This window comes from Diospyros lotus, chromosome 3 (genome assembly GCF_014633365.1).
Source record: "Diospyros lotus cultivar Yz01 chromosome 3, ASM1463336v1, whole genome shotgun sequence".
Classification (NCBI taxonomy): Eukaryota; Viridiplantae; Streptophyta; class Magnoliopsida; order Ericales; family Ebenaceae; genus Diospyros; species Diospyros lotus.
The window spans coordinates 21,777,347-21,804,292 of NC_068340.1; the positions used below are offsets into that span (position 1 = coordinate 21,777,347).

The following is a 26,946-nucleotide window of genomic DNA, read 5'->3' on the forward strand; positions in this document are numbered from 1 at the left end:
GTATGGAAACTAGTTCTAAGAGGTATGGAAACTAGTTCTAAGACCAAATGATCATCCTACTATAGGAACCAAATGGGTATTTAGAAACAAAATGGATGAAAGTGGTATTGTCATAAGAAATACGGTTAGGCTAGTGGCTCAAGGATATATCCAAGAAGGGGAAATTGATTATGATGAAACATATGCTCTAGTTGCAAGATTAGAAGCTATAAGAATGTTGTTGGCATTTGCTTGCCATAAAAATTTTAAATTATACCAAATAGATGTTAAGAGTGCATTTTTAAATGGATACATTAATGAGGAAGTTTATGTGGAACAACCATCCGGATTTGAGAACTCTAATTATGAAAACTATGTGTTCAAACTAACTAAGGCATTGTATGGTCTTAAGCAAACTCCTAGAGTATGGTATGAAAGACTTAACAAATATTTGTTAGCAAAAGGATTTAAAAGAAAGCAAATAGACACAACATTATTCATTAAAAGTCATGGTAAGGATATCCTGTTAGTTTAAATCTATGTAGATGATATCATTTTTGGATCTACAAATAAATCCTTATGTGATCAATTTGCAAATCTAATGCAAGTGAAATTTGAAATAAGTATGATGGGAGAATTAAAATATTTTTTAGGATTACAAATTAGGCAAGAAGATGAAGGTATATTCATATCTCAACAAAAATACATCAAAGATCTTCTCAAGAAATTCAATATTGCGGAATGTAAACCAATGACCACTCCTACGAGTAGTTCATTAAGCCTAGACAATGATGAAATAGGTCAAGTGGTGGATAATAAGTTATATAGAAGTATGATTTGATCATTGTTATATTTGATATCTAGTAGGTCGCACATTATATTTTGTGTTTACCTATGTGTTAGATTTCAATCCAATCCTAAAAAATTCCACCTTAAGACAGTTAAGAGAATCTTTAGATATCTTAAAGGATCCTCAAGTCTAGAATTATTCCATCCAAAATCAAATAAGTTGGATCTTGCAATCTATACTAATGTAGATTATGATGGATGCAAAATTGATAGAAAAAACACTAGTTGCTCATGCCAATTTTTAGGACATTCTTTAATATCATGGTCTAGTAGGAAGCAAAACACCGCTGTACTCTTTTCCACCAAAGCTGAATATGTTGCAACTAGAAGTTGTAGTGCGCAAATTTTATGGATGAAACATCAACTTGAGGACTACGGAATAAAATTTCAAAATATCCTAAAAAGGTGTAATAATACAAGTGCAATAGCCTTAACCAAAATTCTTGTTTTTCATGCTAGAACTAAACATATTGAAGTGAAACACCACTTTATCAAAGATCATGATCAAAAAAGGGACATTTAATTAGAGTTTGTTGATATAAATCATCAAATTGTTGACATATTCACAAAACCCTTGACAAAATCAAATTTGAATATTTTAGAAATAAGCTAGGAATGGTTAGGTCTTGACTTATTTTATGGATGAAATTGTCTTATGTAATGATGTATAAAGCTATTGGTTGAATATTCATGTTGTGTGTTTATGTTTTTAAAAAGCCAATCTTTCAATCTGTTGACTGATGATAATGAAACTATCCACTACAAGAAAAATGACATTTGGCGACGGGCATCTTCCCGTCATTAAAAGTGGCGTCGCTAAATTTTAGTGACGGGTCAAATTAGCGACAGAATCAACGATGAAAATTTTCGTCGCTGATTAAAAAAATAAAAAATAAAAAATTATTTTAGCGATTGAAAATTCCGTCGCTATTGATCAGCGACGGAACTTTCCTTGGCTAAAATATAATAAAAAATTAAACATTAAAGAAAATAAATTTGAATTAGCGACGGAAAAATTTCTGTCGCTGATCAGGGACGGAAACAGTTCCATTGCTAACTTTTATTTAAAAAAAATAATAATTAATCCCACGGGCGAACACGTGTGCGCCTCTACACGCCAAGTGGCACCCCCTTAAGTCGCCACGTGTACGTTGGAATTAAATCCCCTAGCGCAACCTCATTTTCCCTCTCCTTGGTTTCAATCCCAGGTCCCTCGCGTGAGCATGCGCGTATGCAATCGTCCGAGCTGCAAGCCATCTCATTGCAGAAACTGCACATATTAATTATACACTAAATTTAGCTGCATCCGTTTTAATTTTATTTTAAATCTTTTAAATTCATAAATTAATACTTAACAAAATAAATATTGTAAATTTTTAAGTCCACTAATATACCACTTAAATGTTGTAATTAATTAATCTCTCTTAAATATTTAAATTTTATTTGATTAAAAATTATTTTAATACATTTTTGTTATTATAAATTTTACAATATTATATCAACTTACATATTTTGATTTCTAAATAAAATACATAAAATATGCATTTAATACTAATTTTTTTATTTTTATTTAAATTTTTTAATTATTTAGCAACGAGGTACTCCCGTTGCGAATAAAATTTAATTTTTAATTATATATTTAATTTAATTTTAATTTTTTTTATTATTTATTTAATTTTTTATTATTTAGTGACAGAATATTCTGTCGCTAAATAATATTAATTTAATTAAATAATAAATTAAAATTTAGTGACGGGCAGCCCTAGTTGCTAAAAAATAAAAAATAAATTAAATAAAAATACAAAATTTAGCGACGAGTGACCTCGTCGCTAAAAAATAAATAAATAAATAAACAAAAATGCAAACTTTAGCGACGGGGCATCGCCTATCGCTGAAAAATAAAAATAAAATACAAAATTCAGTGACGGGATCACATTTGTGGTTAAAAAATAAAAAATAAAAAATAAAAATAAATAAAAATCCAAAATTTAGTGACGGGGCAACCCCGTAGCTAAAAAATAAAAAATAAAAAAATAAAAATTCAAACTTTAGCGACGGAGAATCGCCCGTCGCTAAAAATAAAAATTCAAAATTTAGCAATGGGGCAGCCCCCGTCGCTAAAAAATAAAAAATATTAAATAAAAATACAAAATTTAGTGACGGGGGTTGACTCGTCACTAAAAAATAAAAATAAAAAATAAAAATTTAGCGACGAGGTCACATCCTTCGCTAAAAAATAAAAAATAAAAAATAAAAATCCAAAATTTAGCGATGGGACAAGCCCCGTCGCTAAAAAATAAAAACTAAATTAAAAAAAATACAAAATTTAGCGATGGGTCACCCCGTCGCTAAAAAAAAATTAAAATTTTTTAATTATTGCACGACGGAATATTCCGTCGCTAAATTTAAAAAAAATAAAAAATTTGGCGACAAAAATATTCCGTCGCTAAATTACAATTTTTTTGTAGTGGTCGACTGATTGTAACTTGTTTGAATTTGTCGACCGATGTAAATAGATCTGTCAACAGATCAACAAGGCTAAAATTAACATGTGATACTTAGGTTGTCTATTGACCGATGCATCTCAGTTTATCGACTGACAGAACATCCATTGCCTCATCTGTCGACCGATTCCATCGGTCTTTAAATAGATCGGGTGATCGTCAGGTTTCTAAAACCCTATTTCTCCAAATCTTGTATCTTTTGGCTTTCTCTATCTCTCTAAAGCGAGCGAATCCTCTCACCCTATCTTCACCATTCTTCGTAAACACTATCAAATTGATATCTATGATGCGCACAAAGAATCCTAATGTGGTCAAGAGTAAGGGCAAAGGAAAAGAGAAGGTTTCAGCGAGCAACCTGCCTTTGCCTTCGCCTCCCTTTCCTCATCATCCTCAGCTTCGTCTATTTGAAAATAAATGGCAACAAGAGAGGTATTTGCATACTTTTGAATCACACAAGGTTTTTTATGGTCGTTATCTAAACCTAGATTTTTTGGAGTCGATAAAATTTTCATATATTGCCACTTTTAAGGAATTTGAACGGTGGAACTTTCTAACTATCCATAGAGAGATATATGAAGATGTAGTTAGAGTCTTCTACTCTAATGTTGGAAATATGTTCAATGGGAGAAGATCTGATGAAAGATTTAGAACAAATATTAGGTTAACCCACCTAGAAGTAAATACAAATATGATTCACAATAGATTTGGAATACCTAAATGAAGATGGTTTTGGATATTTTGCATGGACATAGGATTATGTCAAAGCATGTCAAGAAGTATATGAAGATAATACCATTACTTGTCACATATCGGACACCACCAGAATGAACCTTAACACTAGAATCTTACACTTAATCTATTGTCAAATGCTAGTTCCCAAAAATGATAGCTTCTGGATTGTGACTAGGATAGATCTATGGTTAATGCAGTGTATTATGGCAAAACGAAGACCAAATCTCTACCATCTCATAATACATACAATGATTGATTCCTTTAATCGCAAGAATAGGTCGCTTCCGTATGGCATGGCTCTTAGTGAGTTGTTAGTAAAAGACCTAGGGGATTTATCTAGTACTTGAAGAGTTTATCTTAACCCATCCCAACACATTAATGCAAAAATGACTACCAGAATAAGCTTCATAGTTCAAGAGAATTCATGGGTTAAAGTAGTGAAAAGCAAGAAAAAAAAAAGCCAATCTAGAATCCGACACTTAGCCTATTAATCTACCATCATCCTCTATTCCTTTCTTGCATCCCGACTTATCTCCTGGCATTGATGCTTTGGTTCATGGGCTAGCAGAGCTTAAATAAGAGTTTTTGAATTTTCATGAAGAAGTGCGAGGAGAGTTTCATGAGCTTCATTGCCGTCATGATGAGATCCTGGATGTGGTTCTTACATATTTATCTACTCCTTCGTTAGTATCGTTGCCTCCATCTGCTAATTTCTAGTTTCCCTTATGTATCACACATTTCAGTGGATTTTATTTTGTTGCTATGTATTGGTTCATATTTGATTTGAACTTAATTAGAATGTTATTGGTTTTGCTTTTGGTTTTGAACTTATATAGAAATGGATTTGATTTATTGGATGTTTTTAGATTGACTTAGCTTCAACTTGCATGATAATTGGTTATGCTCATAGAAGATATAAATGATTGTTCGATTATCTGGTATTTATCCAAGAGCTTGTATTGATATCTCAAGAAAGAGGTTTTTTTTTTTTTTTTTTAAGTTATCAGGGTTAGGGAGAGTATTGCTAAACCATACCTTTTTTATTAATGAAAAAAGGGGGGAGAACTATATTGAAATTGATTTTCAAGAGTAAAATAGGTTTTGTCATCATTAAAAAATGGGAGATTGATGTTTTGTTTTTGGTTTTGATGATGCAAAAATAAGATTTCTATTTCAAATATTATTCGAACAAAAATCAATTTCAAATCCAAACATGCCAAATTATGTGATCTCATGTTTTTTTCCCAGGACATTCATGATCCTAAATTAGTGTCAACATGATTGATCAAAGTATGTCAAAGTCATTTTTGGAGATTGGAAAAACAAGATATTTTCATTCAAATAATTCCTCAATCATTGAGAATTAATGCTAAAATTTTCTAAGATAATATGTTGACTGATTGGCTCTTATCTGTCGATCAATAGGCAATTCTGGTTTTTGTTCGATCAACAGCATGCTAATTGCCTTGATCTGTCGACTTGTAAGCCATTTATGTCTCTATCTGTCGACCGATCTATCTTGATTTGTCGACCGACAGAATGTATGTTATTCTTAATCTCAATATTTTTTCTAATTTGTCGACTAATCATTTAGAATATGTCAACTCACAGAATGCATATAAATTCATTTCTTGTTTTATCTATGATGCATTTCTTAATTAACCTATGCTTCTGTCGATTGATTTTTAAATTTATACTCTAATTTGTCGACTTATGCCTTACATTTATCGACTATTTTTTTTGCGGAAACTTATAACGACTAGTTTTGGAGTGCATTTAATGAGCCCCAACTACCTCAAACGGTTGAAAATTTGGAAGCATAACACCCACAACTATAAATACTTAGATGGTGGAGCATTTAAAGTGTTAGAAGAATTTATTGTCAAGCTTCCAAGAAAGTTATTCAATCTATTGTGCTTACATCTTTCATTTTCTCATTTCTCCTTATAGGCTTGTATGGCCATTAATACTTATTCTTTTCAAACCTTGTATTATTCATTGAGGGATCTTATAACTAAAAGATTTATCTCTTAGATTCTCTTCCATTTGTTTTCTTCTTATATTTATTAGTTTGTGAGCTAGAGCGCCTATTTGTGTATAAGTAGGATATTTGTAATTTTCCTAGTCTTGAACTAAAGAGGTTGCTTGGGATCAAGTAAGAGGTTTAATGATTTGATTTAAAATCCTTAGTAAAAAGGTAAGGTAGTAGATTATGTTTGGTTTAAATCGAACTACTATAATTCTTTTGTATTTTTTACCTTTCTTGCTTTATATTCATTAAGCATTGCATTTGTCATTATATATATATTTTATGCTTTAAATCACTAAAATCACATTTGTATCAAAAAGTTTTCAAATTCTATCAAGTATTTAAATTACCCAATTCACCCCCCTCTCTTTGAGTGTGTTGCATAGCATTTCAAATCTAGCAAGTTATATATTTAGCGTTTGAAAATAATTTTAAAATTCAAAATTATATTAATTATTTTTATTCTTGAACATTATTATATAATAATACGTACCATTCCTACCCTACGTACCAAAGCAGCACTCTCACAAATCATAACCACTATTTTACTGTATTAACTTAACTACGTACTATTATCCAATATATAATGCTCTAGTTAGGGCACATGTACAATATGTAGAAATATTCATAATTATAAATATATAACGATTAAAACTATATTATATATATAGAATTCATCACATATATAATACTTGATCAACTTAAAAACATATTAAGTAGCATTATTAAATATTCTACAATTAGAAACTAAACTATTGTAAAAAAAAATATTAACACGTATTTATTTACGATGAAAACTAATAAAACTTAAAATGAAAATTTTGAATTATAAAAAGAACTATTATTATTCATACAATAACAAAATAATATATATATATATAATATTCAAATAGAAATAGTATATAGTTCACATCAAGTCATTCCAAATACCTTAAACTATTATTATATTATATTCTCAAACATCCAAAAATAAAATAAAAATGCAAAAAAGAAGAAGAAAAAGGCCTGGTCGGTTCAAATATTGGTCCTGGAATATTCATCCATCAATTGGCAAGTTCTATGATTTAGCTGGATTTTTAGTGTCAATGGAATCAGTTTGTGGATCAATACTCAAATTTTCAGGTTCCATATATATATATATATATATATATAGTTCTATTCTGGAACCAATGTTATGAATCGATTGATCTTCAATATATAAATGTAAACAGATCCAGGCAAATCATGAAATGATCTTGTAAAATTTTATCACATATATATATATATATGTGCAGAAATGGATTCATATCTTAATTCCGCATTATTAATGAGCCCAAAAATTTATCAAATAATCACATAATTAAGGCATATATATATATGGGTTTTTTTTGTTAATTAAGAGCCCAAAGAAGATACCATATTTTTAGGAATAATATATTTCTTAAAAAATAGAATAAAATGGTAGAATGACATATGTACTTATATTGAGTGGAGTGGGAGTGGGAGTTTGGCCTTTGGGATAGGCATGCGGGCAACTTGACTAAAAGGAGAAGAGAAAAGTGGTGATCCACCTTGAATTGGGGTCTATGCATTTATATATATATATATATATATATATGCAGCATCAAACCTGTTATATATATATAAATATATATATGTCGACATAATGTTCCTATATATGTATATATTATCTCCACTGCGACAAAATTCTACTCAAAATATGTATATGTACATATGTATATACATAGACTAGACCCACCTGTACCAGATCATGGATATAGACACTGCGCGCCCTTAATTGGCTAAATATCTAGCTTGGCATCCATGCATGGCATGCAGTGTGAAATAACTACACAAATTTTCAATTAAAAGCATGGAATGAGAAACATGCAACATAGATATATATATACATATGTAGTCCCTTAAACCACTTCAAGATCAGGAACTCGTGTTTAATTTGTTCTCAATTAATCACTTAAGATCCATGTGCTTGGCTTTATTGTGTTACCAGACAAAGGGAAAGTTGGATTGGAAAATTTTAAAAAAACATATTCTAAAGTTCATTAAAAGTATCAGTACGTATTTATGTTTTATGGTGCTTTCGGTCTCCTTCACCTATATATTCATATCTGGCTATATGCGTGGTTATAATTTCACTCCAGTTATCCTCCTGCTCTTACTGAAACTTAATTCATGCTTTATATATATATATACACATTTATAAGGTTGTATTTAATTAGATGGATGAATTTCAAATGATTTATATATATTCTTTTAAATTCTGTCATATGAAATGACACTTAATTGTGCAAGTATCATTTAATAAAATTATTCTGTTTCTTGAGTTCTTCAAATCTACTTTGAATTTGGACTCATGTTTTTAGTACGTAGCGTCAGTTTACATCTTTGAAATTAAAGAGTAATTGGGGTGGTTTTGTTTTGTTTTTGTCTCTTAATTTGTCCATTGCTAGCTGCTGCTTTTGGCTTGGGTTTCTTCCCAGTTTTCTTTACTCTCTCCAAGGGTATAGCCAAAGCCATTAATATTCTCATGCATTTTCTTATCTACTAATTAAGAAGATTAATGAGATAACAAGGAGAGATCAATTCATATATGTATATAGGGCGGGATCGATGTAATCTTAAGCTTAATTTCCCTAAAATATAAATAACATTATTTTTGTGAAAGCGTCTTTGAAATCCCTTCTAGTGGAAATTTATTTTACTGTTACATTCATCCCCCCTTGAAATTCTAAAATTAATTAATAACCACATAAAAAAATGTTAATTTCTTTTTTAAATATTGGTTGTTTGTATATGGTGGAGCTAGCATGCAGCATGCTGTAGACAAAAGTATGGCACTGAGGTTGACAGTGGTATCTTCGGCTGGTGGGGAAAAGTTAAAAGAAAAGGTGAAAAAGGAAAGAAGAAAAAGCAATGTCGGCTGAGATTGAAGCAAGCAACATCGAATTGCACGAAACTACGAATATAAAGCCGTGAACTGTGAATGAATTACCAGATTAAGTAAGCACTGTTAAGCATCAAAACTACACGCAAAAACACCAACAGCTACAAGAAGGCCAAAGTATATTCAAAGAAATCACAAGAAAGTCATGTAAATCGGGGAGGTGGTAAGCATGGTTATAGAGGGTTGGCAGTCACATAAATATATGTTTCTCAAAAGTGAAGGGTTTTGCACAGAATTTAGCTTAATTAATTAGAGATGCAAACCTAACAGTTATTAAATATTGAAGGCAGTTCATATACAATATATATATATATCTATATATATACTATATGCGCATAAGTAAGCTCATAATCGATGCGATCAGTACAGATGAATGAAGAGCTCAAAATGCAGGGAATGGCACCAGTGGTATTAGCTAGTGGCAGGCACATTAGTACTTACATAAAGCTGGTAAGCCACTTGATATGAAGAAAAGGGTTTTCTCCAGTACTGGGTAAAAGAAGCTCATCAAATATCTGGCTCCAAGTAACTGGAATACCATGAATTCACCTGCTTCATGGTCTGTCTTTTGCATGGCCTGTACATGTCACAAGGTTTACTACCTTGTCAAATTTCAGAATATATAAAATCCAAGGTGTAGATTAATGGTAGCAAAAGAGAATAATAATAATTAACTACAGGTTCTTTTAATGAACTATAGCTAGAGGAGTAGGGTATAGCTTGAATAACATATATACCATACAATCAAAAGAGTGATCAAAATGGGGCCTATGGGGTATGCTTTATTCTTGTTTGGTGTACGTGCTAATGCTCTGAGATAATTTTATATGTATATATATATATATTCATTTGTAAAGGCTCACGAGAAAGATTTTCATCTAGAAAAATATGCTTTTCCCAGACCAGATTTAATGTCATTTAATAATTAGTCACGCGTAACAGGGAGGGCCATCTTCATGATGGGAATGCTGACTTCTACTACTGCCATGGTGATGAAAAGTTGCTTTCAAGTATTAAGCTAGAGTTTAGATGCATGATAATGTGATGCGCGCATCACAAATGAATTGGTTGCACTCACACCGGCTAAGATTAACAAATTCTGCAGAACTGCCTAGGTTTGAGTGATAAAGTGAGTTGAATCTTCTAAGACACAAGTAACCTGCCCAAAAAGGTGTGATAGGAGGCAATTCATGCAAAAGTGGTAAACTTTACCCCTAAAATTTTGTATGAGATTCTAGAGCTTTTGTTCATTTGACTGAACTAAACTAGACTCTTATATTTAAATAATGTCACCTTACTTCTCAAGCTAAGAGAACAACTAATTTTGAGAATATATATATATATATATATATATGACCATTGCATAATGGCCATTAAATACGCATCATTACTTTATAGATGATACATCATAGTTGCACTCAATCCTACAAAGAGCAAATAGAAGCATGACAAGTAAGCAAATAACAGAACAAAATAGGCTAGCTAGCCATCACTAATTGGAACTAATAATATTGGACAAGTTCACAGCCAATGAGAACGACTCTTGATAATTACGCATGGCCACTATGAAACAAATAGACGGCGAGTAAACGTCAGATCCAATACAATTGCCTTAATATCTATGTACTTAGTATTATCAAGTTCATTGGTGGGCTTCTTTTTCAAGGGCCGATATCGAGCCGAAAATTGAGACTATATTAGCTCGGGTCTATAATGGAAAAGCGGGAAATCCATTGTAAAATAGTTACTGTCATTCTCTTTTTTCCCTTATATATATATATATATATATTCCAGTCTTTCATATCCTATTTTGCTACTCTAGTTTTTTACTTGTGGAAGAAGTTGTGTCAACAAGATCATCATAGAAGTGAAAGTTGAAGAAGGCTTGACCATAAGAATAATGCAGCCAAATGTACGGCAAAAAATTAGTGTTCCTAGTGGGGTAAAGTAATCATAATTACTTAAGCATCCCAATTTAGTATTTAACACTGGAGAGTGACCTGCCACACACATGCTAACACCACAACTCAATTAACTTCTTAATACTAACAAAAATTTTCTTGAGGTATCAACTATATATCCATGTTGAGTGAATTAAATGCTTATAATCAGAAAACCCATAAAAAAAAAAAACATAGTGGTAAAAGTGAATTAGAGAGTACCAACTTTGTCATTGATTTCGCATTCCAGGGGGTACGATGTCGCCAAGGAGTCCTTCATCAGTGGGACGGTGTGGATTTGGCTCGGCTAGCACGTAGGGTTCTCTTGGAACCTGGTGTGATTTTGGTGCACTAGATGAACCTTGTTGAGGAAATTGTACTCTTGGGAAATATAACTGTGAGGCTGAAGGAGTCAACGGGCTTGCAAAGGCAGCTTCATGACTGATTAATCCACCTCTAGGGAATCCAACAGAATGGTGACAGTGCTGGCCTTCATAAGTCGTGATCACAATAGCTGGATCTTCAGATGAGCGTTCAACTCTTTTCTTCACCGTGCATTTGCTGTTTGTACAGCGATAGTAGCTCCTGCAAGATATTGAGAATAATGTAATAGACATGGCCTCTTTTCTTTTCTACCCTTCAAGTGTTTTGGCTTCTTAATTTACTAGCTGTGAGATTTCAATATTCTGCTGGAATACCTATTTCATATATATATATATAGATAGTTCATCGAATGCTAGAATCTTATATTTTCGTGGCTCGTATATCATCATCCTCTTCTGCCAGATGCCACTCAGCTTTAATTGATCAAAATGGAGATTATGAACTTTATTCTAAAAATTGTAAGGAAAAGGAATCAGATATTTATATATAATACCATTTAATTTGAATCAAGGTGATTCTGCAAAATACTTCATATTATGATATACACATGAACTGATTAATCTTAGGAAAGACAAGAAGTAATAGTATAGAATTCTTAATTCAACATGCTACATATATAAAATTAGTCAGAGATTTAATGCAAGATATACACACACGCATATATATAAGGAAATCAAACAGTTTTCAAAAAACAAAATAGATATTATTATTTTTCTTCCCTTTTATCCGTGAAGTATTTGTAAGTAAGCGACAAGCCATACAGAGAGAGACCATATTCCATTAAACTTATATGTACAGTCATACAAGTCATTAATAATTAGATTAACACAGTTGAGACAGATATCTATCCTATATACAATATAAACATTTTAGCAGCACAGGAACAGGATATAATATAGCTCAATAATGCGTGTTTCCTCTTAAGCAATAAAGTGGAATACAGGAGATAATATATGGGAAACAAAAAATAGAATACAGGAGATTACATGAACTTAGAACTACAAAAAAAAAAAAAAAATGACTATGTCAACTTGAAAAATGTAACAGAAGTGACTACTTACCTTGGAAATGGGCTATTTTTAACTGCTTTCTGCCCATATTTCCGCCATCTATAACCATCTTCAAGATGATCAACTTCACTCCTAGTCATGAATGCAAAACGTGGTTGTCGGATTCGCTTTTGCCCCTTCTTTCTAACTTTGCTCCTACAAGTTATTTAGTCAAAAGATCATCAGTGTAAAAGCAAATTTCTTGGAAAAATTTCGAAAAACATAGGATTAGAGAATGTCCAAATTATAAATAGGGAATATTTCATTAAAACAGAAGGAAGGAAATTACTATCTCAATATATAAGTTAAAAGCAAGACAATCTAAGTACTACTAGATAATCTTTTCTTAAAAAGATGAGTACCTGTCACGTGTTGGATTAGGTAAGTGATTTATTTATTTCACTACACCATTTTATATATGCATGTAGAGAAACAAGAAAGAATTAAGGAACAAACTGAAGAAACTAAAGCAAAAGGAAAACGGAAGTTCCTAAAAATTAATTTTCAAGAGTGGAATATCAACAGGCGTATCAACTCGGCCCCTATTCCATTTGAAGTTAAAGGAACAAAATTTCCAGTTAGGCAGTGGCAGTTGATCGCTGAATCAGAATAACCAGGAAGATAATTAGAAGAAAAAACCAAGGGAAATTAAATAATTCTTCATCAATCAAATTATAAACATCATACAAAAATAAAAATAGAACTTATCCTCCACGTACAGAGTGCAAGTAGCAGAAGACTAACTAGAGGAAGTGATCAAAAATATGATGAAACTCCACTGGCATCTTAAAGAAAGAAAAAAAAGAAAAAAGAAAAAAGGAGAGAGAGAGACAAGCATGCCATTTGGATATTCCTCAGAATTCTACAAGAGTGTAAAGTACATTCCTTGTTTATATCAAAGCTGGTAGCATCAACCTGCATGCCTTTTTGATGTTATTCATAAATATTATTGTAAAGGACTCTCATTTCCTCCAAATTAATTTATAGCTAATATTTTCTATATGAAAATTTATTAATTTGCCCACATTTTCCTTTGTGGGGTAAAACATTATGTTCCTCGTTGTAAGAAATATAAGCTTACTTCACTAACAGAACCAAGAAGAACATCAAGGGGCAAAGACTTGAAGGAATTCTTCACTACCTAGAAGCAGGAATCACATTGGTAAACAAATCAGCGAGGCTAGAGTGCTGATTTAAGAAGAGTGTTAACACAAGGAAAAAAAATAAATAAAAGAGTGTTGATATCAGAAAATTCAAACGCGCATCAGAGCTGACAAGCATAAAAGTAAGATATATATATTTATATATTTCAAGCCAAAGACCATGAAATGAAGAAGAAGAAGAAGAAGAAAGAAGCCAACCCATAATAACCATTCCACCAAATAGTTTTAAGAGAAGCATTATGTCAAGCAGCTTACATCCACCTATATGTCCAAATATATAGTATTAACCAAGGAGTAGTGTACTGCATTATATATATTTTGAAGAAATCAAAAAAGAAAACAACACGAGAGAACAAATGCAAGAACAAAAGATCCGTTATAATGCAGATGTATAAGCAAACTTAATGCACCTGGGCTGCAACACTGGAAGGGAAGAAATGACAGGTTTACATAAATATTCTCCCTTTTTCCTGTTGTGTCACTTTGTTCTTCCTATAGCGCACTGATCATCCAACGAACAAATGCAATGCACCATCATTTTGTGTAATTTTCTAAAAGTGTTGGCACCCAGAAAAAGTTACCCCACGCCATTCCCGCCGCTATTGCGGCGGGTTTCAAAGCAAAGCCTACAACTACATGCAATTCTCATAATTAAGAATCTCTCTCCACCTCATTTTGCTGATTTTACTCTATCAGGCCCAGAATTTTCGGTAATGACAAAAATGACTCCGCTACTCGGCGTTCAAGGGGCTGTACGGACGCGGAAATGGCATTCCCCGGTGGAAAACTAATAAATAAATAAAATAAACTACAACTTTGTTCTGGGAAATTTGGGATTTAGCTCCTGCTTTTCGCCCATAGAAAATCCGATTATTACGATACTGCCCCCTAAACATGGAGTAGTGTTCACGCAACACCGAAACGCACACAAAGCACACACACTCACGCTGTCTCGGGCGGTGGTTTGTCCCCTCCGGAGGCCGTCGACTTCTCCGGCGGATCCTCCGAGGAGCTCGAAGACACCGATGGGTTCGACGTCGAAGCATCGCCGGCAGGCCCCGCATGAACGGCGGTGATGTTCCCCCTCTCCGGCTTCAACGGCCTATCACTCCCCGCCAATTCCGGCCTCTCGTCCGCCGCCACACCGATCCGATCCAAGTCCGCGAAACCGCTGGGCTCGGGCCTGAGATTCCAACCGAATTCGCTCAGAACACTGCTCTCTCTATCGCTCCCGAAGAAGTATACGCCATCCGCGTCGTCACCGAACGCCCAGGTCGACTCGGCCGTTAACTCGGTGACTCCTGGATCGACTTGGCCCTTATTATCCATACAATCTATACATACATATACAATCCCACCCACCTATATATGCTACATATACAGTACACGCTTAAAGTCCAGAGAGAGAGAGAGAGAGAGAGTTAGGGTTTCGGAGAAGGAAATTGAGGAGGCGCAACAACGAAGAGTGTGCAGTTTTGGAAACTCTTTTTCCCTTTTTGTGTTTGTGTGTTGGGATTTCGAAACCTTTTGATTTTGGCAATAGAGATGTGAGAGTGAGAGAGAGAGAGAGAGAGAGAGAGAGATGTGAAAAAGATAAGTTTTAGAAAATGGCCGTCAACTTGTGAACTGGTACGGGAGAGGCTGATATTTAAGCAAAATGCATTGAGAGAGAAACAACACTTCCACGCGCTTTCACTTTATGGTCTGTTTGGCAACTCAGAAAAGGAGCCCAGATCTGCTGTCCTTAAGCCTGTTCCCTTGGGTGTCTCATCAATTAAAATAAGTAACATTATTAAATATTGATTATTTTAAATTAATACCACAAAACTTAAAAGTTTTTCTTTTTAAATTTATTTTGTAATTAACAAAAAATATATATATCTCTTTCAAATAAAATATTCTGTCTGAAAGTAGTCTGTCTGAAATATTAATTTTTTTCTTATTAATTGTATAATAAATTTTAGAAGAAAAATATTAAATTTTATACTGTTAATTTGAGATAATCACTATTTGATGATGGGACAACCAAAGGACAGAGCACAAGTAGATATCTGGGCTCCAAAAGAGAGGCAGAAAATCAAAAAACAAACAAAACCCAGAAAAGTATACTAATTAGCTACAGTTTTGGTGGTTAGTATTTGAGTTTAGCTAAGAGAAATAAATACACACCATATGGGCCAAGTTCTAAAGTGTTGGCATAATTAACGCCCCCAATAAAATGCCAGTCGCATGTATGTTTAAACATTGGAAAATAAGATAAAAAATTTATTTTTTGTGTACTTTTTAATGTGAAATTACATAAAGACAAATGAGGAATAATATATATATATATATATATGAAGAAGAAGAAGAAGAAGAAGAAGAAGAATTGGAGGATATATAATTCTAAAGATCCCTATTCCTCTATTTGGTTTGATCCAAAAGGGATGTGATGCAATTCAAAATCAGCCTCCAAAACCATTCAGCAAGTAGAATATATATATGTATATATATATAAAACCAACCCACAAATGCATGAATCATTCAAAATTATATATGCTATTTTATTTATCAATGCAAAGTAATCTTCCAGAGATTGAACCTTTTTATATTAATTGTTTTATTTAGCATTTCATTATACCATAAGAGAATTCTTTGTTTTTTTTTTTCTTCTTTTTAGTCCTCATGCATGAAAAAGAGAGAGAATATAATCTCATGTGACCACTTTACAAATGGAAACAAAAAACAACAATCAACCACTAGTCAATGGGTATTAAACTAGAAAAAAAAAAAAAAAACAAGCTAGCTAGCTAGTATTACAAAGGAAGCATGACCCAACAACACAAGTGTTTTAATTAAAATGAGTAAATTATATAAATTATGCTTGAGATAAAACTTAAATTATAGGGATCATATATCCATTTATTTGAAAAAATTATATATAGCATCTGATCCTTTATCATTAAAAATAAAACAAGTTGACTATTTTAACACCCTATATTTTTTCTTTCTCATATTAATTATATATATCTCTCTAATTTCATTCTCTTTCTTTCTGTTCTCAATTTCGTTTCAAAATATATATAAAAGAAAAAGAAAAGAAAAATCAGCAGGGGTGGTTGGGGACTAAGGTTAGGGTTTTGATTTATGGAGCTGGGCTGGGGTTCATCAAATGATGGAGATCAAAGTAGAGACTGGGATATATATATATATATATATATATATATAGTAAGAGTGAGATAGAGAAAGGAAGACAGATTCAGAAAAGATAGAAAAGATGGGAGAAAGATTCAAATAAGAAAAGTATTATTATTATTATTATTATTATTATTATTATTATTATTATTATTATTATTTGCATTTTCAAATATGGTAATTAATTAATGTTGTTACATTTAATCATAACAATTAATGCCCCCTATATATATATATATATATGATTTAGGATATTTATAAGAAAATTAACCCTCGCTTGCCTCTTCTTTAACTTCTCACTTAATTATTTCTTTATATTATCATCATAAATTATTTGTTATAGCAATTATTCATTTATTGGGTGTTTAATTAGTTTGAAGCATACATTAATTAATTCTCCAATATCGAAACCAGAAAGGCTAGCAAGAAAAAGAAAGAAAAATAAATAAAATAAATCTCATATATTAATGATGGAAGAAATTAATTTAATATTGTTAGATCGATGTATAAAAGAATCAGAAGCTTGAATCAGATTCTCAAATTCTAGTTACAAAAGAGGTTTAAGGGCATTCAACACTTTGCTTGGCTTAGTTTAAATTATAGGATCCTTAAAATTTGGAGTTTATAATTTTTATAGAGATTCTAATAATTTATTTAATAGAGTATTTTGGTATTTTAATATTTAATTTAAACAAAAGTTTTTTTTTTTTTTTTTTGTAAATAAAAATTGTATTGCGAAAATCAAAACATGTCTAAAGCTTTAAACTGAGAGAATATTCCACCAAATTGAAAGAAATAACCTATATACAATTATATATAATTGGCAGAGGAAGTTTGCTAAAAAGAAAAATGTCTATCTAGATGCTAACTCCCAAATTTCTATTGGTGAATTCCCTAAGCACTTAAAGACTTTTAAAGTGAATGTTCACATTTGCAATGCTAAGACTCAATTACTCACCTAAAAGAATTTAAAGAGAACTCAATCAAAGCATACACCGTCAATTCATGGAACCTTTTTAAGCATTGGATTTGCACATGCGCACGAATGGCATCATTTATATTGAAGACACTCGGCCACTCCTCAAATAATAGCTTAAAGTGCCAACAACATACTCATAAATCAATCATTGTTTTACGTGAAAATTAGTATTTGTGGTGTTAACCCCTAATTACTAAGTTGTTCAACTCAATGGAGTAGAAGAATATTAGTTAGCTAGAAGCTACAAAAAATGCTACAAAGCACGACTTTGTAAAGTATGAGAAAAGAAATTGTAGCTAACCTTATCTAGATAACGCACAAAATTTGATGTGCCAACTGGAACATGGATCGCTATTGCTCTCTGAAGTATATGTTGTTGATTTCTCTCCATAGAAAATAAATCATAGCATGTAAAACCAAACGGTTAGCACCTTGTCAAGAGTTCTTATCGTTCCACTTTACTGCTGCTCATAATACCCTTGTCTCCCATCGATGCTAAAGCCATCCAAATATCTTTGAAAGATAAAAGAAAGATAACACCTGACGAGAATAAGGATAGTCAATAAAACATAACTATATCACCTCAAAGCTTTTTTAAGATAATTTATTATTTAACTCTCTTCAAAAAAATATTAGAATAACTTATAAGTTCTAATTTTGTAAAACATGTAAAAGAAATTAAACTATTGAAAAACTTGTACAATTTATTTAATCAAAAAATAAGTTAAACCAAATACCCTTTATGTCTCCTCCCAAGAGGAGTAACAAATCTATTATGTTGAATTAGGGCAGGCAATACAAGTCATCTTGAATAGAGACAAAGGTTTTTAAGTGGGATACTCTATAAGTGGCTCAATCCATAATGATATTATCATTGTGGTCTAGTAATTTTTTTTTTTGTCTGCTAAACGATTTACATGTGTACGTGTTAGTAACAGAATAACAAATTAGTCTCAAAACTTTAAGTTAGATGACCGAGAGAGAGATTTGAGTAAGACTTTTATTGCACCCTTAAGCTATGTTTGGTATGATCAAACAGATAAGAAAAAAAAAAAAAAGGGAAGAAAATTTAGTTATTCCTTCATTTGTTTGGTACGAGAGAAGGAAATTGGCACATTCTAAGGATAAAATTTTTTTCATCAAAAAATGAATGGCTAGTAACAATATTCTATGTTTAAAGGAAGATCGTGAATGACACATTCCTTAAGAATGAAATTTTTTCGTCAAAAAATGGATGGCTAGTAACAATATTCTATCTTTAAGGAAGATTGTCTTATGTTATATGTCGTTTCTTTTTCTTGGGCTTCGCGGCCTATTGCCACCCACCATCGCCTTTCACTTATTCTTTTCTTTCTTTTTGTTATTGTTTCTTTTTCTTCTAAAAATTAAATTTTATTTTAATTTAATTTTATAAATATTTTTAATTTAAAAAACAAAAATAATTTTAAGATAAATTCCACAATTAAATATTTTTTTAGAATTATAAATAAGAATTTTTAATTTTATAATATAAAAGAATATTCCTATCAATTTCTTTTTTTTTTCTTTTTCAATCCATATAAATCAAGACATACCAAAAATGAGAATGGAATAAATACCAAACCTAGCAATAGAATAATAGAAAAGTCATTCCATTTCATTCTCGTTCACATTTCTTTTCCCTTTCCCTTAGCATGCATTATTATACCAAACATGGCCATAAATTAGATTCTTTCGCGACGAAAATAAGGACCTTATAATAATAGAACAGTAATAATAATAATAAAAAAAATACTATGATAAATTTAAACTTAAATACACTTGGAGCCCTCAAAACACACACAAACTGCACCCTTTACCATCAAACCTAAATAACAATATATGTGCAGAACGAAGCTGTAGAGATGCCTTAATGCCCTAATAAATAGGATTGATGTACCAAAATCCCTAGATAATCTTCGATTGTATTGCCCAATTAAGTACTGCAGTGTCATTATTAATAAACAATTAATTAAACACCAACAATCAAAGCAATTTAGGTCGAATTAAGAATACTAAAATATGAGGCAATAAACTAAAACTAATTTAATTAGGTAGTAAATGGCTTCGGTCAAATTAAAGACCAAGCAAATTGGCTTAGGTGGCAAAGGTCAATTTAAAAGTAAAAAAAGACAAAATGTTGACTACATCCATTCAAAGCACATCAACGTACAACAACGTCAAATTAAATGCCATACTGCTAGGCTAACTTGAGACTCATTGTATTTTATTAGTATATATGTTTTATTTGAACCTAATTTGTTATGTTGCGTTACCCCTATACTACTTTTCGACGGTTCATATATTCATTCAAAAATATTGAAAGTAATAGTGATTTAATATTCACCCATTAATTCAAACACAAGGGTGGGTGACAATTAATGATGACTTCTAGAAGAACAAGAGTAAGTAGATATAAGTCGGTCGTATTATTTATAATATAATTTTGTTGCCTAGCTAGCTAGCTCGTGTGTCCATGAATTTTTATTTATTAAAGGGATTAATGGATAAGACAATCTTTAATTAATATATATGGGTTATTACTAACATTAATGAAACATGAATTAATTAATCGGTTATCAATTTGATTTCTGCCAAGTTAATTTAATTAGTAGGTTAATTTGCAGCTATTTTCAGCCATTGCATGTTTGCTTATTATTTTTGCTTAATTCTGTGTTAATGAAATTCTCATTTACAAAAAAGAAAGAAAAAAAAAAAAACTTTTATGAATAACGTGACACTATACCATTAATTAGTTAAATACGACAATCGGTGGAGGAGGACTTTTAATTAACCATGAGTAGTACGTAGTGACTTGACCATTAATTAATTGTGATCAAATAACTAGCTAGATAGCATTAGTTACTAGCTAGTGATTAATTATTTAACAAATGATCAAGATCAGTTATGATCCTATCATCACCAGGCCTGGGTGGGTAATTATCATCACAAGTTTATGTTTATGGTTAGCGTAATTTATTCCCTAAGCGAGACTGACGTGTGATTGGGGGCAATTATGGAGCGATATGTACGTACTGACGTTGATAAGTTAACAACGAGAGAGTATTGGGTCCACTAAATTTGAACTTATTCCAAACAAATTAGCTAGGCATGCACATTAAGAAAGGATCCTCTTGATTATACATATTTGCCATAACCATTCATTCACCAACATATGATAGATAGATAGATAGATAGATATCACGGCTTTATATGTATGTATGTAACCCTATCTAAGCCACTTCCCCCACCATCAACCCACCAACCTGTCAATACCAATACCCAATAGCACCCACGCCAAATAACAAAAAAATAAAAAATAAATAACCAATCACGATCGATCACGTACTATATATATATAATATTAGGCTGAAGACTGACACAGAATTTAATTTTATCACAGACGTACTATATATAATTTTTATTGATGATATGATGATGATGATGAGGTGGCTGCTTGGCCCCTCCAACCACTATTAATTAATCAATTAATTGCAAGTATTTGTTGTTGCATTTAATTTCGTTGGTGTTCCATCTCTATGGCATCTTTATTAATTACGTACACATGAAAAGAAAGAAAACAGTGGGATTTCTCTATTAGATTTAGATTTGCAACTGTTGCTGCTATCTTTGTGATAACGATCGAGAGAGCCTCGTGTCTCTTGTGATCAATTTTGCATTTATTTAGAAACCCAAACAAATTTTTTAAGTGTTCCAATTCTACTGTCATGTGTGTAGCAAGAATGCATAGCCAGCCGTGATGTCCGCAACAAAGGTAATTAATTAAATATATATATATATATATATGTGAATGATTAAGGATGGAGATGGCCCTAATAATAATAATAATATATTAATTAAGTCTTATTCCGCTGTTGATTATATAAATTTTAATTAGATCAATATTCACGGTATGTACATTTTTATTTATGATTTTATATATATATATATCTTCTCCAAAATCATTAATTATAATAGCTCATATATACATAATCCCATTCCAATCTTTAAGATTAATTACTAATATATATATATATGTTTTGTAATTATCGGCTTATAATCCCCGTGATTATACTAAAGGTGTGTTTAATTGCATTACCTAGAATTTTAATTCTAGGTAATATTGTCTAGAAAACAAAAACCATCTCACCCCCTTGAAAAATGAATTTCATAGAAATAAAATTTAAATGATTGTACCATACATATTTTTTTATAAAAAAATTAAAAGTATTTGATTGTTTTTCATAAAAAATATGTAATAATTATATATTTTTCATGAAAAATATGTGTAATCAAACACACTCTAATAATAATATGTGCAGCCTAACTATTTGATGGCTGCTAACTAGCTATATGCCAACCCAATAATTAATTTTGTGTAAAGGTTTATATGTAAATGAACAAACTAAGGAGTAACCTTAAACTGAAGCTTGGTAATGGTAGTTGGTGTTGAAGAAGTTGGTTGATAATTTAATGCATCATCAAAGCCATTAATTACATGCCATCTCTTATATTTGTACAAATATATATATGTATATAGTTATTATATATACACTTAGACCACTTTGCTATTTTTTTTTTTATAGTAAAAGGGTAAGATTTTATTTAGAAAAAATAAAAAAAAAATACACGATTGGACGACTAAAGACATTTGTGCCATGTTTAATCTTGTTCAATTCCTTATGCTATTCATAAGGTTAGACAAAATGCGATGGTAACCATATTGTAAGATTCACAAAGATGAATAACTCTTCAACATCAAGTATCATTCAGGGTAAATTGAGCATATATGCTTCTTGAGTTTTGAGTTTTTGATTTTGACACGCCCATGAACTTTTGATATTTTTCCAAATTGACCATATGATTTCTATTTTCTTTTTTCAAATAGCCAAAACATCACCCCTCCATTGTTGATAACGTTAAGTAAATTGATTATACACTCTTTAAATTTTAGACTTTTGGCATAAAGACAGACACTACTTGAACTTTGTTTAAAGCAATTTGGTCCTCCAACTTTTCCAAGATGTGCAGGGCACCGCATCCATAAAAAATAACTTAATTAAAAGTAAACAAGTTTAAATTATTCCTAAATATATCTACTTATATTAATTTAACTAATTTCTTTTCTTACATAAGGGGAGGGGGGGGGGGGGGGGGGGGGTGTTGTGGCCTTTTCAAAAAAAATTGGGTATTGATTTGGTAAAAACTAAAGTTTAAATTGCCAGACCCAGAAACCCAAAGTTTAGGAGATAGACGGTCAATATATATATATATATATATATATACTGAGTGTTGTAAGTAACAAAGGTGGGGGGTGTAAATATATATATATTATAACTTAGGAAGCAAGCAAAGGAAGAAGCAAGAAGTCCTAGTCAAGCATCATCATCATCAACATAATTCTGTGGACGGGAGAGAGAATCGTAGGCTGTTGGTTTGTTTCCTTTTCCTTTGGGTATATATTTTATTGGCCTGGAGTTGCCAGCAAATCCACCTACTGCTTGGATTTTATGATATAAACAAGTATATGATCATATGTCGACTACATATATAATAATAATAATAATTAAACCACTTAATTATTTTTTTACGATAATTAATTTCCAATGTTTAGAGCTTCATATATATATATATATAATGCTCTTATTTGTCTGGCATTAAATTAATTTAATATACGTAAACCTACAAAATATATTGGCCACCCAGAATTAAGAGAAACTTGATGAAATATCTCTTTCGACCATCTATCTATTCATACTATTACCTGTGTGCAGTGCACTTGTAGTAAATAAATAGTAACGATGATTGACTCCCTAGAAAAATTCATATATAGTAATTCAAATGTAGAATTGAGGTTTAAATTAGAAAAAGGGCTCAACAAAAGTAATGTTTCAAGATAATTTAAATAAGTACTAAGAGGGTCCGATCTAAGTCCATCCCTATAACTAACTCACCTAATTCATCTAGAGAATCAAATTTGACCATCTACATCTGTGTTCATATTGACTCTTTAGTTTATCTATATAAAGACTTAGTATTCTAGATTTTAGGTACGATATTTATTATGTATTTATTACATCACTATCATATTATTTTTTAATATAATGATTAACTTAAACATAAAAAAATCTTTCAAGGGACCAGACCCTAGCTTTCATTTTTTTGTAGAAAGAGCTAGTTCAAACAAGCTTAGACTTGAAGATTAATTACGTACCTTGACAAACTTAGAATTGAAAAAAATCTAAAGATAGCGAGTGTGATTATATCATGGAGGTGGTCATCAACCCTAAACCCTCATCAAATAAATTTTTATAATTACTAGAGAGAAGATTCATGTTTGTTGTTGTCCAACTACAACAATAAATTTATAGTACGGGAGAATGAGATGCAAATAACCTAATGAGTTGGATAGTAACCCCTGACACATTGGGTATAAGTCTTCTAAACCAAGTGATATGAAAGAGTCTCAATGTGATGAGATACCTATTGAGAAAGAAATCAATTAAGGGCGGCTAAGTGTCCTAGCGTAGACCCTTCAATGTCTAAGTTAATCTCTGAGAATATTGAATGCTAGAGCGCAAAAAGAAAGGATGAGTGCAAGAGTGAGTGTATCTTGAATGAGGAGATGACCTTCTATTTATAGAGAAGAACGAGGCTGATAGGTAGCACCCTACCCATATTTATTGACAAGCATCTTGAAAGGTTTTTGACAATCTCATAGCCTTCGAAGAGAGTTTCTCGCATGACTTGGAGAAAGGCTCTTGGGTTTAGGCGGTTCATGAGAATCTTTTGCATGTAATGGGGTTGAGTGACCTAAAAACCTCTGAATTATGTCGAGAGAGGCTTCCCCTAGAGAGGCACTCAATTGGCTTCTAAGTCTGGTGCACGTGGCTATATGGTTGTATGACTTGTGACTAAGCATAGCTCAATATGGCCCAATGGCTATATAAGATAACCTAACAATCACATTGGGTAGCCCAATAGCATGCCAATTGTTGTGGCTTGAACATCAATTAGGGGGAGTCACTTGATCATAATCGAGTGACCCTCAAGTCACTCGACTATAGCGAGTTTCTTATAACTCTTCATTATCGTAGCCTATTTGACCTTCGCAAAGCACCACTTCTTTGGCCCACTTAACCCACTTGATCTTGACCTTGATGGCTTTGTCTCACATTAATTTTCAACCTAACTCCATCACTTGATTTTCGCAAACTTGAATAAAAAATATACGTGTACAAAAAATTAAAAAGTTCAAAAAAAAAAAAATCATTTGATGGTATTTGATACTTACATATCACTTTTTACTTTTTTTAGGCAAAATTTTAAACAAAACATGTGGTGATATAATGATAAAATTATTCATAAATTAGTTATTATTTAAAAATCGTAAGTTCAAATCCTTTTAATATAATTAATTTTTATTTTTTAAACAAAATACAACAAGAACGTTTTAAAGTAACATTTAATTGGCATAATATCACAACATCAATTCACCAAAGTAGAGTATTATTTATTTATTAATATATTTTATGAGCTACATTATTTTGTAACAATATTGAAAATAAATTTTTATTTAAGCATCATTACTTGGGCTCGAGTGTAACAGTCTTAAAGTAGAACTTCTAATTGGTATATATATATATATTTTTCTTAAATTTATATATGAATAGCCTAATTCAAAGTATAATAAAAATAGAATTTAGAGGCACATAAAATTTAATTATTCAATTGCAAAAGGACATGTCAATTAGAGTTGGATTTTTCAACATATATAGAAGATGAAGATGAGGACGCACCAATCTTGTGCAAGGATTTGGATTTTAATTTATATTGCCTATCCCCCTCCCTCCCACTATTATTATTATTATATATATATATATATATATGATGAATCATTGTCACCTCGATTTTGTTCAGTTGTGTTTCTTAATTCAAAGGAAGTCACGGGACTAATAATCAAAAGATTCACTTGTTCTTGAGTTGGCGCTAAACAATTAATTAAGAAGGCTCTATCCTAAATTGGACTTATTAGTTTCTCTTAAAGCATAAGACACGTTCATACCCCTGAATTTGGAGCACTTAATCATTTGTGTCTCTAAATTTAAAAGAGGACCTAGTGTCCCTTAAATTTTAAATTGAAGCCTATTACATACCTAAAATCTCAAATGCGTGCGCGCGCTTGAATAAAATTTTATATTAATATAATATATATATTATATATACACATAGCAATGAGAATGAACATCGACGACAAAGGCGGCGATGGAGAAGGTGGTGGATGATGGAGACGTAGACGACTAACGACAACGCCAAATATGAAATAAACAATGATGAAGGCTAAAGGTGGCAACCAATGAGAATGGGGTTGGAAGCGACGATTGACAGCCGCCATGAAAGAGAAAAAGAAGGCAAAAAAAGAAAGACCCATTTCCTCAACCGTATCTGATTTTAGGTGTAGTGCTGATTGGACAACGAGTGCATGATTAGTCAAAATTTTAAATTTCAAGTGTAAAGAGGTCTTAATTTGAAATTTGAGGGGCACAATAAATCTCGCCTTTTAAATTCAAAAATACAAATGGTTATACGCCCAAAATTAAGGGGCATGGATGTCTTATACCTATATCTCTTATAACATAGTTAATTATTTATGTGACTTTTGCCTAGTATTACGAACACTTAAACAATCTTAAATTCACACTTTAAGTACTACTATAATTAAGAAAGAAGAGATTCACAGTGTCATGGTTGGACTGAGGTCGAACTATAGTCAAAGTAAGATGTATTTTTATGAAATAAATAAATATTAATTAAAATTATGGTCAAACCAAGATGTATTATTTGTGAAAAGCAATAAGCAGGTCAACTTTCTAAGTAATTCTCGATTCAATGGGAGCGATGCACCAATTTAATCCAATGTTCATAACACGGTTTTCATTCAAGATTATTTCTGGCTGGCTGGCTGGCTGGCTACTGTTGCATGGATATCAAAACCCTAGCTAAATAATATTGATGGCAGCCTGCCTGCCTGCCTGCCTGTCCGTCCTTTGAGATTCTCCATGGCCGGCCCATTGATTGATCATCAAGTAGATGAGAAAAAATTCAGTGACTGCTCTGAATGCAAAAGAGCTGCTGCTTAGTAATTGGGGAGGAATTGGTAAGAGTTCAATCAAATCATTCATATCCCAAGTTGACCATTTCC

The 26,946-nt window shown here is 31.7% G+C and overlaps 1 protein-coding gene across 2 annotated transcripts; it reads right to left on the reverse strand.

Annotated features, from left to right (window-relative positions):
- Positions 1-8,504: 8,504 nt before the first annotated feature.
- LOC127798357 (probable WRKY transcription factor 57) lies at positions 8,505-15,180 on the reverse strand. Of its 2 annotated transcripts, none has more exons than XM_052331874.1 (4): positions 14,520-15,180; positions 12,423-12,566; positions 11,200-11,562; positions 8,505-9,614 (listed from the first exon to the last, which is right to left on the reverse strand). In XM_052331874.1, the coding sequence occupies exons 1-3, from the start codon at positions 14,900-14,902 to the stop codon at positions 11,208-11,210; spliced, it is 882 nt and encodes a 293-aa protein (XP_052187834.1). In that variant the 5' UTR covers positions 14,903-15,180; the 3' UTR covers positions 8,505-9,614; positions 11,200-11,207. The 2 variants fall into 2 exon arrangements, with proteins under 2 accessions (XP_052187834.1, XP_052187833.1); XM_052331873.1 differs by having other exon boundaries at positions 11,204-11,562; positions 14,520-15,179.
- Positions 15,181-26,946: the final 11,766 nt, after the last annotated feature.

Bases quoted from the DNA above. Each gene is read 5' to 3' on its own strand.
- LOC127798357 (XM_052331874.1), bottom strand. From the start codon at position 14,902: ATGGATAATAAGGGCCAAGTCGATCCAGGAGTCACCGAGTTAACGGCC. The intron at 12,567-14,519 runs GTGAGTGTGTGT...AATAACTTGTAG, and splicing joins AAACCACCGCCCGAGACAGC to GAGCAAAGTTAGAAAGAAGG. The intron at 11,563-12,422 runs GTAAGTAGTCAC...AATATCTTGCAG, and splicing joins AAAAATAGCCCATTTCCAAG to GAGCTACTATCGCTGTACAA.